Below are 19,995 nucleotides of genomic sequence, written 5' to 3'. Positions count from 1 at the left end.
AATTTGCACGATAATCATAAGCATGATGATTCGCATGATCAAGATGTGATTATTCACGAGCATGATGATTTCCATGATCAAGATATGATTATTCACGAGCATGATGATTTGCAAGATAAAGCTGTGAGTGTTCACAAGGATGATGGTTTAGTTGATACTTTGTCTAGTGAGGTTAACCTCCTTGCAGATTCGATCGATCACGAAGAACCGATCTTGGCTCTCAAGTCAGTGCAAAGAACCCCCACAGAAAGTATTATGTGTTCGAATGATTAGTCAACGCGCATTGTTCGACTGTTTCATTCGTGATGCTTTCCTGTATTTTAGTCAAAGTCCTTATGTGATCCCTTTTCATAGGCATCACATATTGTACGATGGACACGATTCACTCATGAATAAGCACGGATGTATGCGGATTTCTCATGAAAAGCTGAAAAGTATACATTCAAGGAAGTCACATTCCATGTCTCTTCCTTGGCATGACACAATCGTAGAAAGAGCACAAAAAGGATTTGAGCATCAAGCATCAGCATTTCGATTATGATTTGCCGCAGTTGATAGATTTAGATCAGAAAGACAAGCTTGAATTTCGTGTTTGATGAACGGTTTGACACTCCATCGCTATGTTCATCTACATTGCATACACAGTCTTTTAGAAAGACTAGAATTTTTCCAGTCACTTTACATGAAATGGGTATGTTTATGTTTTGTGTTGGAAGTGGTTTCACGAATTTTCATCCTCGGAGATTCTTGGAGAAGGTAAACGCATGACTCTAGACGAAGCTGAAGCATTAAAGGAGCCACAGATGATTGTCCCTTTTGGCGCGGCCCAAAGAAGCAAGCGTTGCAGACCTTTATGAAGTTCGAGTATCGTCCGCGACCCACACTTATGAGTGGACGGACGAAGAGTCCTTCCCAGGACTCATCCAGACGTTGTTGCCGATCTCCCTCGACGCCATACAGTTAGGTATCAGTACCTCACTTTGGAAAGGAGTAGATGTCACGTGCACATCTAACGCTATGTATACGTGGACAAGCTACTTCATGACATGGGTTCAGTTCAATTAGATTAAGAAGTGATCTAGCACTTTTGTGAGTCTATTCGCAGACCGTGCATCTCCAGACACTTAAGAGTAGATGCATATACTCTGGTTGCACACAACATGATCATCAGCATTACCATCAGAAACCACATGGAGCATTTTCCAATGCACAGAACCTATTTTTGACATTTTTCACTTAATATTTCTAAGTGACTATTTAGCAAGTGAATTATAAACAGAAAACCCTAGCGCTAGCATTTTTGGCAGAAGAGGCAGCAAGAACATTGTGTTTAACAACACGCACCTTCTCAGCAGGACCCCCGGGACAAGAGACCTAGCATTTTCAGCCAAGACAATGCCAACGTTTTGCATTGCAGATCAGCCCGGCGATAACAAGACATAGCAAATCAACCATAGCATTAGCAGATTTCTACCGCGAGACAGTTTTCAGTCCTAGCATTTTTGCATCAGCATAACGTTTTGCAGATTCACCACGACGGAACACTAAGAAGCACCAACGTTTTCAGTTTTCAGCAATCAGACATCGCAAAAGAAGTCTCAAACCTCATAGATCTCACCTTCCTGCAGCAGATCCTCGTCACACGATCAAATCCAACGTAGTTTACAGTTTCAGCCTAGAAAACGCAGATTTTAACATCTACGTTTTCAACGCGTCGTCGCATTGTCGTCATCAATATTGTCACCAACATACAGTCAAAATTCAACAGATAAAGATTTGTAAATTTCAACCCTTAGCATTTTCAAATTTCAATCAGTCTCGTCATCGTCCTCATCATCGTCAAGTCCAAGCATTGTAGAGATATGCGCAATCAATAGTAGACCGCTCTCGCCATAGAGAGTGGGGCCGTCGGAGGAGGGTTTGACAACATTCTGGTGTCGTAATCTTCTCTCTCTATCTCTCAGTCTCATCACCTTCACGCACAGTGTCTCATCACCTTCACGCACTCTCATTAAAGGAAGGAAGGCTCTCCCTTCCTTATGTAAAAGCAACCTTGAGCAAAGTTCGAAGCACTCATCTTTACCAAAGCTCAACACTCACTTCCGCTACAGCTTACAGATTCAAATTGTCTGAAAGAGCTTACGAAAATAAGTAAATAACGGTATTAAAGAACATGGGTATATAAACTTCAATGATATATCAACAGAATATAAAAAACATAACTTTGATCTACCTTTCTAAATATCCCAAAAACAAAATTGTGAGACTAAAGCAATTGTATGATTTGATGACCATTCAATTGAAGTTTATGAGAAAATTTATCTTTTGGTCTAGAAAAATCTTTAGTCTTCTTAGTGTGCAATTCATCGAGATAAATCATTGTTTTGAGCTACATGCATTAGTGCTTCAACTTTGAAAACTTTCCATTATCAAAGCGTGAGAAATTTTTAAAACGCTCATTTTTTCAAAAGTAGTGTCCTATTAACATTAAGCACAAATAAGAATTTCTCAAAACAAGTACTTCTCTTATGAGATTGTAAGTTTTTTTCAAAACCTTGAAAAGACACTTTTATGTCTTGCTAAGTTACCAATACTCTTAAAGCCTGTATACACATGATATCAATTTCCATCTCACTAACCATAAACGGCTATATTAAGATTCATTATGTCAACAATAATGATCTCAAGATTAACTACATTGAATTTTTCCTTGCTAGATAATTAACAATATTGATCTAAAGATTAACTACATTGAATTTCTCTTTGCAAAATAATTAACAACTTTGATATGACATCTCTCTCTCTCTCTCTCTCTCTCTCTCTCTCTCTCTTCGTAAAAAGAGGTATGTTTTACAATATCTTTGTCGAATAAAACCTTATCTTTGTGATTCATCACAGTTGAATCATAAGTAACTGACAGTATTTATCTAATCTTTATCTCTATATAATGCTTATTGTAAAGCAAAATGGTTACATACATGGATATTAAGCATAATCTTGTGATATTAATCTACTAGAAGATCATTACTCATACCTCTAGATTTTGGCATGGATGTCCAATTGCTTGCGTCATTCCAGGAGTTTCATGATATTTCTTCAAGACCTCAGACATACTGAAGTAGCAGAAAAAGAAAGTAAGTAACAAACTACGATCGAAATAAAATTCAGTACTCATCTTATGATATGTTGTCTCATCTTTGTCAACAAGAAATTGACAAGAAACTTTTATATTATAGTCATCACTATTACAAAATACTTGTTGAAAAAAATTCAAGAAGCGAATACAAAATAAGTTCTTAGACAAGTGAGAGTCAATCAAAGGTAAGTAAAGAAATGTATACTAAATAGCATGTAAGACAATAATTTACTTACAACTAATATTAGCTCATTAGTTTTTTAAAAATCTTACAAAAAATCATACCTAAGATCTATTGAGTCCAATATATAGTATTAATTAGAAAACAGTTATCTAGATATACTATCATCTTGTAGTAAAATACATATATAAAAAAAAATAGAAGATACTATTGTCTTGATATAGATTTCTTAATCTTAAACAGATGTAAGTGTCACAAAAGGTATCAATATTGATTTTAAAATAAGCTAGACATGAAAATATTATTTTTTAATGAAAATAAAGTCGATTTCTGAGCTTTGTATGAAGAGCTTTTATTTTCTTTAATATAAATTTTAATCATCATGCCTTCTTATTAGATAAATATTTCATAATATTTTTTAAAATATAGTATTAAATAAAGTAAGATATCTCTCATATTTTTAACATTTTAAAAATAAAACTTTGCTTGTTCTTTTTCTATATTTCATTCATACAATCTCTACAGTAAAAGAATATTAAAAATTTCAATTTTACTTATGAAGCTCTTTCAAAGCATAGCTTACATAATGACGCTTTGATCAAAGATTCTAAGACTTTATCATACGTGTATTTTTAAATAAAAATAATGTTTATCATTCGACTATCCATGTGTTAATTCTAAATTATATATAATATTAAAAAAATTTATTTTATAGAAAAATATTAATACTAAAGGATGGAGAATTTTTTAAGCTACTTACTCATGGTTTGCTTCATTTAACTCATGTACAAGATATAGAAACATATTTCTATTGAGTAAAAATAAATATATAATAATGATACATTTTACTGCTTTGTCGTCTATCAACTCTCTTCTTACTTTTACTCTTGTTGAATCCATTGTTGTGTTATCAAAATCATTTTTAATTTCTTTTGTAAGCGCTTTACAATATAAAAACTAAATTTAATATGTAACTTTGATATACATTTAGGTGTTTCTTGTAATATATATGATTAAAGTTGTTACACTAAGACTCCAGTTAGATAAATTACAAATGTAGCATGCGTAAAGATCACATAATAAGCATAATTTATATACGCAACCGTAAACTTTAGAATTATTTAAGTTCTCAAATAAGTTAAATACTTATTTTGTAAGTGAATAACAAACTGTACTTATTTTTAAAGGAATGTACCATTACCTTAACATAACAATAAATTATTAAGAAATATGATGATATTCTTCGTACAGCATCAGTAAAGTTATATATAAAAATCATAATATTTTTTCGTACTACATATTTTACTATCTTAATACGTATGATATCATGTTTAATTATAAGATAATAATTTATCGTAATTTGATGATTGATCTTGATTAAAAAATAATCATTTATTGTCATTCAGAATAAAAATCGATATCAATATTTTATATTAAGAATCAATAATTTTAAAAAATTATGCAACATGTTTTCATATATCGATCAATTAGTTTACTTTCTAAGATATTATGCGACACGACAGTTATAACTTAAACTAATAAAAAAATCGATGATTTACTTAGATGATGTATTTACGTAAGTTACTTATCAATTTTATGTATTAATTAAGTTTGCTTTGAAAACATATATCATCACGTAGATTTACTTTAGAATATATCTTTAGCTATCGAAAAGATCAATTATCATTCAATTAGTTATCAAATTATATTAACTCTTTCAAATTTCAATTTTAAAAGTATATAATAATAGATTCAACTATTTATATATGAAAGAATATTTACACTTTTAAAAAATTGATTATTGAATAAATAACATCAAAATATAATATATATATCATAACTTTTTAAAAATTTATTCAAAATATAAAAATATTTTAAATAATTATTTAATATACATATAATATTTTAAAAATTTTTATAAAATTATTATATAATTTATTTATTTATATTTTAATTTTAAAATTTTAATATATATAAATAATATATTTTTATAAATTAAAAAAATATAAAACTTTGTTTCAATTAATGAGTGATTACTCCTTGAATATAGTTGAATACGTCATGATCCTGTAAAAAAAATAAAAAATCATTACATCATTCATATTCACTTTATAAAAATCCTTAAAATCTCTAACTTTTAATATAAGATCTTTTTTATACACAATATAAAACATCTATGATTTAAAAAATAAATATTATTCTTAGTTTTTAATTATCTTATGAATTTTATATTTAGTTAATAAAATCATACATAATGATTTTACATAAATAGTTATTAGCAATAAATTTTATAAATAAACTTAATTTATTATAATATAAAAATAAATTAGATTCTTCATAACATTAACAAAAATCTTTTCTACCCATGGATTTTAGTTCTCAATCTTGTAGTCAAATCTATACTCATAATCCTCTTCTTTTGTAGCATATCGTAAACAAAGTGAACATACAAAAAGACAGATATTGCTATGAGATAATCTTATCACTCATCTCTATATATACAGTATTGATTGATATCGAGAAGTATTTTTTATTATCGAGTTGAGTAGATACTTGTCTCCTCAAGCTTATACATGTACAGGTTCGCATGTCGTACAAGCTTTTGTATCTGCAGGTTCGAAAGCCATAGATAATGTGGCAATCCGTACGATGATGATGTAGTAGGCTATTGATGGGACATCACATTCTTACACAATTATTAAGCAATTGACGCTAAACTTCTAGGAGCGCTATATTTTTATCAAATGTAACTTTTTGTCTCCATAATGTGAACCTAGAGTGAGGAGATTAAGTATATCTAAACATCCATGAGAGATCAAAACAGTCTATATATGATGGCTAAATAAGTCATAATAATCACAATTCGTGTCTAAGATCTTAACGAGGATAGTAATGTCAATGTGACTGTTATTATTCAGTGACTTGCGTCTTTGTGTCCATGCATTCTTTACAATTATATATATATATATACACACACACATAAGAGTAATCAAGGGCGATTACTCTTTTCTTTAAGGAGAGTGTATCACAAAATAATGACATGATTGCATTTACGATTGGACAAAGAAGAAAATGCAACCCAACCTGAAGAGAGACTCTCTCCGTCAACCGGACAAAGAAGAGAGAATGCAACCCAACATAATGACGCGGCATCCCAAAATCCCACCAGATTTTGCAATGGATATCACGAGTCGTACAATTAACGTGGAAGTTCATACAATGATGATATAATAGACCATAGGACTTTGATATGACATTAATAACAATTTTTTGGACATTAATCATAAAACCATCAACTTAGAGCTTTTCAAAGCGATCTGCTCGTAGCATTAGAGATCAATAAATAAGCATCGATGCAACTTGCAATTAAAGGAAGGTGATGGACTGCTTCTTAGATTTGAAAAGTGACGCCTTAGGTAGAAGAAGAGTAAGGAGAGGCTATTTTCAAAGCTAAGTATGTGATATTATGGACCCTTTCAAATTTTTGAAAAGATCACAATGCACTCTTCATACTAAAGTTGTTAAATACTTTAAGCTTCACATGTGAGTCTATTAAGATCTTTCAAGGATAAAGTGTTAAGAGGACAAGGAGCCATATAAGCAACTAGAGGTAAGAGAAACCAAGGAGATTCTTATGTCTCAACACGTCCTACCACACAAAGAAAGAAAAGTTAAGGATAAGCTCGTCCGCAAAGTATTTAGTCAAGTTCAAGAATTATCAAACTCATGCTGCAAACGATGGAGGACCACATAGATAGTACTCAAATACTAGAGGTTTGCCTTGAAGCTTTTGACTTAGCTCCATCTATTTCTAAAGTGCATGTCGAATTCACAAATTGAACCTAGTGTCGGGTATGTTGTACAAGATTACCTAGAAGACAACAAAGTCAACCAAAATCACATTCAAATTTTGGAAGCGCTAACCTATTGACAATACTCTACTAATTGACTTTGATATGTATATAAAGTGACCACAATTTTTAAGTTATACTAGAGATTTCTTGATAACTGAAAGATTGTCACAAGAGCCCAAATTTAGGAAAAGTCTCGGACAAAAACACAACCAAAAGTAGTAGCCTTCTTTCTAACGACCAAAGAATTTTGAACAACATCCTTCATCAAAAGATACAAGAGTACAATCACACCACAACCAAAGAGAGACCAATCCTCACAAAAGAAAGCATGACATCACACTTCAATAACCAACTCTACAACGATAGGTTTACAAAGCGCAACTATCCCTCCACTAGATTTTCCAAAAAATCAATTCATCCTCCATGCATGGTAAAACGCGTCCTTGGGTTCACTTCAAATTTTCAATCCCTTACTTATGAGACCATAATTTTACACTCAAAATGTGAAGCCACAATTAACTAGTACCAATACCCTTGAATTCGCATCATCCCGCACATCATAACAATCAAGGCAACCTAGTTTTAATCTTTCTAACCATATTTAGGAGTTCTGTTAAGAAGTAGGATGGGGAAAACTTGAGATGAAAGAGGTGAAAAAAGAGGGTAAATCGAAAGGGTGGAAGAGAAAGAGGGCAAATGTTCTAATGTTCCTCAAATATCTGGGGTACCTTACCTGGGAGCGGCAAATTCGGAGAGGCGACCGGTAGAGGAGAAGATAAGAGTGGCCACCTGTGCGTCACAGAGGACGGAGAGCTCGTAGGCCTTCTTCAGAAGCCCCGTGCGCCGCTTCGAGAAGGTCACCTGCCGGGTGCTGACATTCTCGATGCGTCGCAGCACCTTCCGTCGCTTCTCTCCCACTCCTACTCCTCCTGCCTCTGGTTCCATCTCTCTCTCTCTCTCTCTCTCTAAACGCAGCCCATTTGCCCGAAGGCTACTCTGTAGCAACCCTAAAACAGCCGCCCATTTCCACCAAGCTCTCTCTCTCTCTCTCTCTCTCTCTCGCACGTACTACCCCGCCTCTCTCTCTCTCTCTCTCTCTCTCTTTCTCCCTCCCTGGCAACCTTTTAAAACCATCACATGGGCTGATGTGATTTGCCTGCCCGCTGCCCCCCCCCCCCCGGGGCCCCGCCGGCCTCCTAAACTAGGCCTAAGCCCAACATTTTGGGCCAAAAAAGACAAATGGAATGATCTCGATGCCCCTTCAGAAAGTTAAGAGTCGTCTCACACCAACGCAGCTTGAAGTCCTATCAGCCTTAGCTGAGCATTTGCATGGAGTGACCCGTTTGCTAGCTGCGAAACTTTGCAGCTAGTTTCATAAGAGGTGTTCCGCACGGCATCGTCTTTGTCCTCTTGAGGATGAAATTGCATCCTGTGGTGGTGGTTTGTGTAACTCTGCCTCTTTTGGCAGAGTTACTAAGAGAGGGCGGGGTAGAGAACTTCAAAGGTGACGCCTCTAATTCCACCAGTTTTGGAGGAGTAGAGAATGGAAGGGCAGGGTTAACTATGCCCGCAAGCGCAAAATTGAGCAAAGGTATTCGACACGGGTTAAATCCAACGTTTTGCGCCCAAACTTGTGAAGCATAAATTCGCTGCATTCTTTGCAGTTTTGTCATGATACAAGATTATTATGTAGTAATATAAAAAACCCCCACATCCACTCCTACATTATCCATTATGGAAATAGCTCAATTGGTAAGGCGCTTGACCAGGGTCCTCAGGCTTGTTTAAGAACCGGTCTCTCTCTCTCTCTCTCTCTCTCTCTCTCTCTCTCTCTCTCTCTCTCTCTCTCTCTCTCGGGGTGAAAAGCCTTGTGTGCTTTCTTTAGGAAAATACATAACAAAAACACATTAGTAATTATTAAAAACGTAAACTATTATGTTAGAGGAAGTGGATAGCAGGTGTGGTAAGTTTTGTTTTGTGGACTCATTTAGTGGAATTTTGCTACAGCTTGTATGCTTTGAAGGCACCTGACACATGGAGGAGAGAAGGAGAGAGAGGTAGAGTGAGAGGGAGTTGCCAAGTGTGAGGGCCAAGCCCCACAAAGACACAGAGATTATATTTTTTTCGCAAGATGCAAGTTGTGAGGACCAGGGCAGAGAGACAAAGAGTTTTCTTGTGCCGTTGTGGCAAGAGGGAGTTGGCGTGAGCGGTCCCCAAGTCATGATGCTATGGTCGACAGTTTGCAAGTGGGTGCTAGCTTGTCATGGCAAGTATGGCGAAGGGGCCCACATAGAGAGGGGGGGATAGAGACACAGATCTCATGTGCAAGGCCCAAGGTAGGGAGAAAGAGACAGATTGTAGTCGCAAGGAGGAGAGAAGGCCCGAGAGAGAGAGAGAGAGAGAGAGAGAGAGAGAGATAAGGCACGCAAGGAAATGATAAGTCCGTAGAGGCAACCAAGGCAAAAATACAGGGGGGACATTGTGCAGAGGAGTAGTTGGCAACATGGCGGGTCATCTCCCTTTGGAATTGAGAGATTCCTAGGGAATCTGATAACGAATTAATTAATGTTTTCCAAACGAGAAACGAGTAGGTGAGTATGTGCCAATAAGCTTGAGTTCATTAATTAGAGGAAATCCTGTTAGATGCCTTGGATTTTATTTAAAGGAAAAGGAAAAGCATCCTGACATTGACATCTTTTGGAAAGTTCTGTCGTCATAGTCTCTCTCCCTTTGTCTCTCTCAGAGGTAGCACATATGCAACCCTGAGTGCAAAGGATCCCTTGCTCTCGTGCACAGAAGCGAGGGTAGGGTAGCCTAGCACAAAGCATGGCAGGGCACTAGCATGTTCTCTCTCTCTCTCTCTCTCTCTCTCTCTCTCTCTCTCTCTCTCTCTCTCTCTCTCTCTCTCTCTCTCTCTCTCCAAACGTAGGCACTGTTGTGTATGTCCATTCAGTGGAGCCAACATAGTTTGTTCATGCAGGTTTGATGCAGAGACGAGCTCTATGGACCATAAAGCCAAGGAAGGGAGGATTCACCCCTAAGGGTGCAACCTCCTTCTTCTTTTTGTGAGTGTAACGCTTCTGCAAAACGAGCAACGGGCCAAGGGGAGCAACGTGTGCTTTTGCTTTGGAAAAGGGGGGGCGTAGAGAGAAAATCTTGAACCATTGAGTTAATAAATTTGAAGTAGAGAGAGTATGTAGAAGAACATCCACTTTGCATATGAGCCCTACTTTTTGTAGTGATGATGTAAAAATTACACAATTTTCTATAAGGTGATGAATTCATATCGCCTACTTGCCTTCCATTGACACTTCTACTACTCGCATTGTTCCCAAAAAAATCCATTACCTCTCCATTCCCCCCCCCCCCAAAAAAAAAAAACACACAATTTCTCCTTCCAAAAATGCCTTATGAACGATATCCTCCTTAATTCTTGGTAGTTCTTAGCAAGGTATGGAGCTATCGCGAGCAAGTTGTGGCAGAGGTATGGGCGAGAGAAGAAGCAAGGGATTTTCCATGGGAGAATTGGCAAGAGAGGAAGGGAAGGAATTGTTGCCACTCTACATATGCTTACTACAAGAATTGCATGTCATGTTGCGAGAGAGAGAGAGAGAGAGAGAGAGAGAGAGAGAGAGAGAGAGATCTCCCTAGATTCTAGTTATTTACAATTTTTCCCTACTTGCCTTCCATACAAACTCGCAATAGAGAGAGAGAGAAGGGGGGGGGGGGGGGGGGGGGGGAGAGAGAGAGAGAGAGAGAGAGAGAGAGAGAGAGAGAGAGAGAGAGAGATCTTCCTAGATTCTAGTTATTTACAATTTTCCCCTACTTGCCTTCCATACAAACTCTCGATATCTATATATATATATATATATATATATATATATATATATATATATATATATATATATATATATATATATATATATATATATATATATATATATATATATATATATATAGAGAGAGAGAGAGAGAGAGAGAGAGAGAGAGGCATCTCCCTAGATTCTAGTTATTTACAATTTTCCCCTGCTTGCATTCCATTTTCACACTATATACTTTCTTGTTCTGTGTTTCACCTTCTTTATCTTTCCTTCCCAAAATCGGTAACCCCTACTTCCCTTCAATTTTCACACTATATGCTTTCTTGTTCTTTGCTTCACCTTCTTCTCTTCTCCTTCCAAGCTTGATCTCCCCTCTTCATTTCTCATTCCTTTCCATATGGCCTTTCCCTTCTCGCAAGATCTATGAAACAAAAGGTACATTCCATTTTGTACACATTGATGAAAGTGCAAGATTGTGTAAGTGGCAATCAAGGACCGTGTTAACTAGAATATTTATTTGGTTGGCATAAGGGATTTTTCATAGATCTTTTTCTCAAAGACCTATAAAACAAAAGGTGCACTCCATTTCGTACTCCGCATTGATGAAAGAGCAAGATTGTGTAAGTGGCAATCATGGACCGTGTTAGATAGGATCTTTACTTGGTTTGTAATGGAAATGGCCTATGAACTTTGAGAGTAGCAGAATTAGGAAAGTAGGTGAAGCACTTTTAAGAGATTACTTTGTGAGCATAGCGGGTGAACTTAATTGATGGTAGCAACATAAACATGGTACTTAGTTAACTTGGCATGAACAATACTTTTGCAAGAGAGAGAGAGAGTTTAGAGAACATGACAATAGTTGAGGACCGGATTCATATGGAGCCGGTTCCCCCTCCAATAGGCATTTGTATTATAGTTTCTCCCATCAAGAGAGACTTGGTACAATACAATCTTTGTGTTCCTTGTGACCTTGGTGATGCAATGAAGATGGAAAGCTTCATGCATCACAAACATAACATAACATAAACTTGAAGAAAGCATTAACTATCCCAAGCCTCAGTCCCAAGGCCTCAAACACCTTCGAAGGTGGAGAGAGCTAGCGGGGAATGAGGATAGGAAAGAGGAAGAAGAAACATTCCATAGAAGAAAGAAGTAGTTCCTCACATATCATTACTCTTCTTGCTAGCATACATAATAGCATAGTAATGGAGATGGAGAAGATGGCAAGCTTAAGCATTGAAGCATGGCTCTTGGTTGGATTTGCATTCCATAGCCAAGAGTGTTGGTGTAGTCTTTCACTCTCACAAGCTTGGAGAAGGAGGTGGTGTTCCTCAACTTCCACCAAGTGAGAAAATAGTCTTGCCAATGAGTGTTTGTGATGGTGTATACCCCCCTAGCACCCCCCTAGCTTGCTTTGGGTGAAATTTGTTCATATTGCAAGCTCATTGGACCCCTCTCCCCTTAGCCAATCACATGCCACATGCAGTCAAGCATATGGGTATTCTTTTGACAAGTGTCCTCCTTACCCCTTAGAGAGAGATAGATTGAAAATATCTAGATATTTGTTAGGTGGAAGTGAAATCTCATTGGACCCCTCTTTAGCCCAACCAATAGCATTCAAGCTCCCATGTGGTTAAGCTTAGTGAGAGTCTGACATGTGTCCCATGTGCTCTTTTAGAATTTCCCTAACTTTGAGATTTTTATGCATAGGAAGTTTCTCAAGCAACTTCCTCATTAAGTGAGTAGGTTCTCTTTTTGACTCAAGCATCTTACCCCCCATGCATAGGAAGCTTCTCAAGCAACTTCCTCATTAAATGTGACAAGTACCTCAAGTACCTTAGTCATCAAGCATGACAAGCACCTTAGGTGGGGTTCCCACCTCAAGCACAGCCTTAGCTTTCTTAAGATTAGGTCGGGTTCCCACATCAAGCATAGCCCTAGCTTGCTTAAGGTCAAAAGACTTTTAACACTAACCATTGGAGGTCTTTAATGAAGCTAACCCTAAGGTCTTTTAAGCTTCATTAGTTAACCTTGCTCTTTGACAGACCATCTCTCATTTGGGCCCCTTTACCATTGGCCCCGTGTTGAGATAGATCCGTAAGCACATGTCTATATTCTAACCCTTGTTCCCGTTTATTATCCCATATTAAGTGATCAATTTAATATGAGAAAATCATTTGGGTTGGTTAGATATTAGATATTTGATGACATTACCTCTCTCTTGAAATCATAGTCGTCCTCGACTATGAGGTAAAAGAGATAAAGTCATAGTCATTAGTCAATTTGTCTTAGCGGGTAGAGGATCCCTTTTTACCCTACGACATCATTCCAAGATGGATGGCTAATCCATTTGGTGCTTGGGAGACATAGTTGCCGCAAGCATGTCTGCTCTTTAGTCCATTTCCTCCTCCCAAGTAGAGTGACAAATTCTACATGGTGTTTGAGAGACGTCGTCATCTCAAACATGATTCTTAGTATGCATACTACTTAAATTTGTGCACAATAAAGAGAGAACTAGTCTTATAAGACAAAAACATTAATCATTTCAAAGAAACATGTGCATTTGGTTACTCTAAGGTAGCATTGTAAGCATTGACAAGGTTCATATTATCCTTAAGCTGGATTCCTTGTATCCATCTAGCATCTTCAAAAGGATAATTTTTGAACTTAATAAGATACCGTCGGATAATCTTACCATGTCGTAGTACCTTGTCTTCATGTCGAAGGATAGCTTCGGGTTGTAGTACCTCTTCTTGATCTTCGATTTCGGGAGGGTCTTCAATAATTGGTTCATTTGGAGGCTCTCCTTTGTAGGGCTTGAGTAGGCTCACATGAAAAGCATTGTGTATGAGCCAATGGCTAGGTAACTTGAGTTGATAAGTTACCTCATTGATTGGCTTCAAAATTTGAAAAGGACCATAGTATCTTTTTGCTAGTTTAGCATAATACTTTTGATGGCCCGTAGGGTTTTTTCCCGTCGTTTGCCTCAATCGAGCCTTAGGAAACTTAAGTAAGACCCAATCATTTTCTTTGAACGTTAAGGCCCTTCTGTGCTTGTCAGCAGCAGCTTTTTGCCTTAGTTGGGAGATGGATATAGCATCCTTAATCTTTTGAAAAGATGTTTGGAGGTCACGGCTATACTTATCGGCATCGAAGATCTTCCCATGTACTTTAAGTAGCAAGGGACTTTTAGGTCTTCCTTCTATGATTTCAAAAGGTGCTTTTCCCGTAGAAGTATGGATAGTATTATTATACGCATACTCTACAAGAGGTAAGTACTTTTCCCATTGTGAGCGTTGATCTACTTCTGTAACATATCTCACTTTGGCCATCCGTTTGTGGGTGATAGGCCGAAGAGAAATTCAATCTTGTACCTAGATTTTCGAAGAGACCTTTCCAAAAATTACTTGTCATTGTAGGATCTCTATCTGACACGATGGAGGTTGGCAATCCATGGTGTTTGAAAATCTGTGATATAAAGAGAGTTGCCATTTGGTGTGCCTTAATAGTCTTCTTGACAGGGATAAAGTGTACTAAACCTGTCGACTATTGTCCATATTCCCGTATTCCCATGGATAGATTTTGGTAATCCAAAGATAAAATCCATGGATATACTCTCCCATGGTGAATTAGGAATTGGCAATGGTTGGAGTAATCCACATTGCTTCCCTCTATCATACTTGGTCTTTTGGCATACTACACATTTTGAAACATACTCTTGTATGTCCACTTTCATGGTAGGCTAATAAAAGTACGTCTCTACTCCTCGAAGAGTAGGTTGAATGCCTCTATGGCCCGCATAGGGAGGGGCATGGGATTCATACATGACTTTCTCACGAAGGGAGTGGGTAACACATAGCCTATTTCCATGGAGAAGATAACCATCCTGCAAGGTGAATGGTTCCTCTTTCTTCCCCAAAGCAAGCGCTGACATTATATCTTTAAAGTCAGGGTCAGTAGCATACTCATCTATCATAGAAGATAGATCATTATGAGTTGCTATTGACACAGCATTAACTTTTGGTCGTCGCGAAAGTGCATCAGCCACTTGATTGTGCTTACTAGCAATGTGAGCAATGTGGAAATTAAATTGTGAAAGAAAATTTGCCCACCTCATTTGTTTGTCGGAAAGCTTTGTTTGCGTCATGAAGTACTTGAGACTTTGATGGTCTGTTCGTAAGATGAACGGAGTCCCCAATAGATAGTGCTTCCATGTGTCTAGGGCATGTAGAACAGCTAACAGCTCTTTCTCATAAATGCCTAAGATCCGTTCATCCGTGTTAAGCCTTCGGCTCTCATATGCTATGGCATGCCCTTCTTGAAGCAAGACTGCTCCAAGGCAATCACCACAAGCATCACATTGGACCTCAAATGGCTTTGAGAGATCCGGAAGCATGAGGACTGGTTGGGAGATGAGCTTCTCTTTGAGCTTGTCAAAAGCACTTTGCTCCTTAGCAGTCCATGAATACTTAACATTTTTCTTTGTTAAGTCATGTAATGGTCCTGCTATTTGAGAGAATTTTGCTATGAAGCGTCTATAGTATGCACACATACCAATAAAGCTTCTTAGCTCATGTAGATTCCTTGGATTAGGCCATGCTTTTATTACCTCCAACTTTGATGGATCCATACGGATACCATCTCGAGAGATAATGTGACCTAAGTATTGAATCTCTTGAAGGAAAAATTCGTTTTTCTTTTGATTGAGAAAAAGCTTATTCTCCCTTAATGCTTGAAAAATCACTTGGAGATGTTGCTTGTGTTCCTCCAAGGAATTGGAGTAGATGATGATATCATCAAAGAACACTCCAGTGAATTTGCGATAGGGTCTAAAAATTTTCTCCATTAATCGATTGAATGTAGCTGGTGCATTAGTCAAGCCAAAAGGCATGACTAGATATTCATAAAGGCCAAACGTTGTTCCAAACGCAGTCTTTAGGATATCTTCATTCACTATCCTTATTTGATGGTAGCCACTTTTAAGGTCAATCCTACTAAAGTAGGTAGAGCCTTGTAGCTTATCAAACAGATCTTCTACCCGGGGTACGCGAAATCTATTTTTGATAGTGATATGGTTTAGTGCGCGATAGTCCACACACATGCGGTATGTACCATCTTTCTTTTGCACTAAGAGGACTGGAGAGCAAAAGGGAGAGGAGCTAGGCCTCACCATTCCTTTGTCTACCAATTCTTGTACTTGCCTCATGATCTCCTCCTGTTGATCTTGTGAAACTCGATAGGGAGGTTTGTTAGGCAGTGAGCTTCCTGATAGGAGCTCAATTCGATGGTCATCATCCCCTCGTTTTGGAGGTAAGTCCATAGGGATATCATCAATGAACACATCTTGGAATCCTTTTAGAAAGTTAGACAAGTCTAGCTCTTCTTGATTCCTACCATTCACCTTTGATGAAACATTAGGACCTTTTTGGGATTCTTTGACAAAAATCATGTACACAGAAACTGAGCTTTTCATTGATTTATCAAGGGCGAGAGGATTTACAAGTGGTATAGTATGACCAGACTCATTAGCATCTATATACATATTCTTTCCCCTGTAGGTGAAGTAGATTCTCCTTTCAGGGAACTTCATGTTGGCAGCCATGCGGTTGAACCATGGTATCCCTAGGATAACATCCTCATGTTGGAGAGGAGAGATGAAGAAGCCTTCTTTGTCGACATAGCTTTGGACATGAAGCCTCAACTTCCCAATCAAGGGAGTAACGGAGGCTTGTTGTCCCTTGAAAGCAGCATCAGCCGTTACAGCATCTCCCATCTCAAAAGCTTGAATGCCCAACTTGGTGGCCAACTCCATTGATATGAAGTTGAGACCAGAACCAGGGTCAAACAGGATGAAAGCGTCATGCTCCCTTACCTTTCCCCAAGCATAGGAGAGAGGTGATCCTTTGCAATGAGTATCCTCTTTTGAAGCTTCGATAGTGGAAGCTCTAGGAGTCTCATTGCGAGCATTTCTTTTGGGGCAAGAACGATAGCCATGTCCTTGCTCCCCACACTTAAAACATTTGTGATCCTTGCGAAAAGTTTCAAGCTCTTCACGAGAGAGTTTATTTTTACCTTTGTAAACTCCTTTCTCCTTGGACCGATTGTTGTTGTTGTTGTTGGAATGGCCGTGGGAAAAATTTTGGGCATTAACTTTTCCCTTTGCATCACTTTTGTCTTTATTTTCCATGGGTTTGACATTCCATCTAACCCCTTGTTGGAAATTGATGCGTGAAGCAACCATGGTATGGTGGATTACTTCGTTGATAGAGTCAGGCCGTTGAGAGTTGACATACTCCGCCATCTCCTCAGGTAATCCTGCACAGAATTGTTGTTTTTGCTCAGCAAATTCTATCTTTTGAAAGACAGTAGCCTTGAGATGTAAATCCCAAAACTTGTCCACATATTTGTGGATAGACTCATGAGAGAGAAGCCTTAAACTCCGCCATTCGGTGAGCACTTTGTCCTTTGCATCACTTGCAAGGAATTGCTTCATGATGGAAACTCGTAGAGTTTTCCATGTCTTTGGTGCTTCGCCATTGCCTCAAAGACTAGCCCACCATTGACGAGCCGATTTTTGGAAGTGCATAGCTACATGGCGTAGCTTGGAGGACTCCGTGAAGCCCTCGTCTCCAAAGGCCGCATCAAATTGTTGGATGAAGGCTAATACTTTGTCGGTAGCACCAAAGGTTCCATCATAAGTGAGAAAAGAGATACTCTTTCTTCCCTCTTTGAACTTCTTAAGCTTTTGTGACCTTCGCCATGCACGGTAAGATTTGCGATGTCCTCCCCTCTTATATTCTCTAGGAGAATAGCCATAGCTTTCATCGGTATAGGAGGAAGGTGAAGAAGAAGGAGAAGAGGATGACCTCTTTCTTGCCCTTTTCTTCCTTGGTTTCCTCTCTTCCCTTTTGGAGTGACGAGGAGAAGGACTATGGGTTAACCGTTTCCTCTTAGGAGGAGTTGGCGATCGTTTAGTCCTCCTTCTTCGTGGAGCCACATCTTCGGAGGAATTTAGGGATTCATTGCTTTCTTGATCTTTGGATTCCTCCTCTCGTATGGGAGAGAGTCTTCTTTTGGGGGTCTCTTCAAGAGGCCTCGTAAGCTCTCTCTCCTCTTGGAGAGGAAAGGAAATCCCATAAGCACGAAGTTGTTGAGTAACTTCGGCTTGCAAAGTGGGGTTGCCCATAGCTTGTTGCAACCTAGTGACAAGATAATTAACAAACATGGGAGCATCATCATTGGCACCTTCATGTGCAAAATCAAAGTTATCAATGTTCATTCTCCTCTCTTGATTATTGTCAGCCATGCTAGTTATACTTACGTGTTTACTTAGTGTATGCTTTGGCAATTCAAAACCTTAGTTGCTACTCCTCTTAGTCTTTGAAAATAGGCACTTAAGTATCTACGCCCACGGCTCGAATTGGTTAATTATAGAGAGTAGTGGAGTGAGTTTAACATAGCGAAGTTGTCGAGGGATAGCTCCTTTCGGACTTCTTATGGCTCAATAATGGTAAAGCCATAGGCAAGTCTAAATAGACTCCATTATTAAGTCCAAAGCTCCCGAGGTGTGCACCATATCCCACATAGTGGGCTCAACAAAACCGATAATAGATCCCAGTCCCACTTACCCTAATATAATTAACAAAATCAACCATTAATAGGCTACTTAAGGACCTCTCTTCTTAAGCAAGAAAAGAGAAACCAAATGCTCTGATACCAATGTAATGGAAATGGCCTATGAACTTTGAGAGTAGCAGAATTAGGAAAGTAGGTGAAGCACTTTTAAGAGATTACTTTGTGAGCATAGCGGGTGAACTTAATTGATGGTAGCAACATAAACATGGTACTTAGTTAACTTGGCATGAACAATACTTTTGCAAGAGAGAGAGAGAGTTTAGAGAACATGACAATAGTTGAGGACCGGATCATATGGAGCCGGTCCCCCCTCCCATAGGCATTTGTATTATAGTTTCTCCCATCAAGAGAGACTTGGTACAATACAATCTTTGTGTTCCTTGTGACCTTGGTGATGCAATGAAGATGGAAAGCTTCATGCATCACAAACATAACATAACATAAACTTGAAGAAAGCATTAACTATCCCAAGCCTCACTTCCAAGGCCTCAAACACCTTCGAAGGTGGAGAGAGCTAGCGGGGAATGAGGATAGGGAAGAGGAAGAAGAAACATTCCATAGAAGAAAGAAGTAGTTCCTCACATATCAATACTCTTCTTGCTAGCATACATAATAGCATAGTAATGGAGATGGAGAAGATGGCAAGCTTAAGCATTGAAGCATGGCTCTTGGTTGGATTTGCATTCCATAGCCAAGAGTGTTGGTGTAGTCTTTCACTCTCACAAGCTTGGAGAAGGAGGTGGTGTTCCTCAACTTCCACCAAGTGAGAAAATAGTCTTGCCAATGAGTGTTTGTGATGGTGTATACCCCCCTAGCACCCCCCTAGCTTGCTTTGGGCGAAATTTGTTCATATTGCAAGCTCATTGGACCCCTCTCCCCTTAGCCAATCACATGCCACATGCAGTCAAGCATATGGGTATTCTTTTGACAAGTGTCCTCCTTACCCCTTAGAGAGAGAGAGCTTGAAAATATCTAGATATTTGTTAGGTGGAAGTGAAATCTCATTGGACCCCTCTTTAGCCCAACCAATAGCATTCAAGCTCCCATGTGGTTAAGCTTAGTGAGAGTCTGACATGTGTCCCATGTGCTCTTTTAGAATTTCCCTAACTTTGAGATTTTTATGCATAGGAAGTTTCTCAAGCAACTTCCTCATTAAGTGAGTAGGTTCTCTTTTTGACTCAAGCATCTTACCCCCCATGCATAGGAAGCTTCTCAAGCAACTTCCTCATTAAATGTGACAAGTACCTCAAGTACCTTAGTCATCAAGCATGACAAGCACCTTAGGTGGGGTTCCCACCTCAAGCACAGCCTTAGCTTTTTTAAGATTAGGTCGGGTTCCCACATCAAGCATAGCCCTAGCTTGCTTAA

General features: G+C 38.2%; 1 protein-coding gene across 4 annotated transcripts in view; it reads right to left on the bottom strand.

Moving 5' to 3' along the window:
• The window catches only part of LOC147451907 (MADS-box transcription factor 23-like), a 37,840-nt gene extending 29,550 nt beyond the window's left edge, over positions 1-8,290 (bottom strand). For 2 of the 4 annotated variants that reach the window (XR_015188851.1, XR_015188852.1), the window contains exons 1-2: positions 7,905-8,287; positions 3,035-3,113 (exon numbers count right to left, since the gene is read on the bottom strand). Coding sequence is in view for 2 of the 4 variants with exons in the window: in XM_086517793.1 (XP_086373919.1) it covers positions 3,035-3,113; positions 7,905-8,116 (291 nt within the window). In the remaining 2 variants the exon portion in view is untranslated. Of the gene's footprint in view, positions 1-3,034; positions 3,114-7,904 lie in introns of all 4 variants that reach the window. The other 2 variants (XM_086517793.1, XM_086517792.1) reach the window with 2 other exon arrangements.
• Between the last annotated feature and the right edge of the window lie 11,705 nt (positions 8,291-19,995).

Source organism: Adiantum capillus-veneris, chromosome 8, assembly GCF_014529385.1.
Source record: "Adiantum capillus-veneris isolate H3 chromosome 8, ASM1452938v2, whole genome shotgun sequence".
Lineage (NCBI taxonomy): Eukaryota > Viridiplantae > Streptophyta > Polypodiopsida > Polypodiales > Pteridaceae > Adiantum > Adiantum capillus-veneris.
The sequence above is the reverse complement of the archived record's forward strand: the minus strand, read 5'-3'. Positions and strand labels throughout refer to the sequence as shown.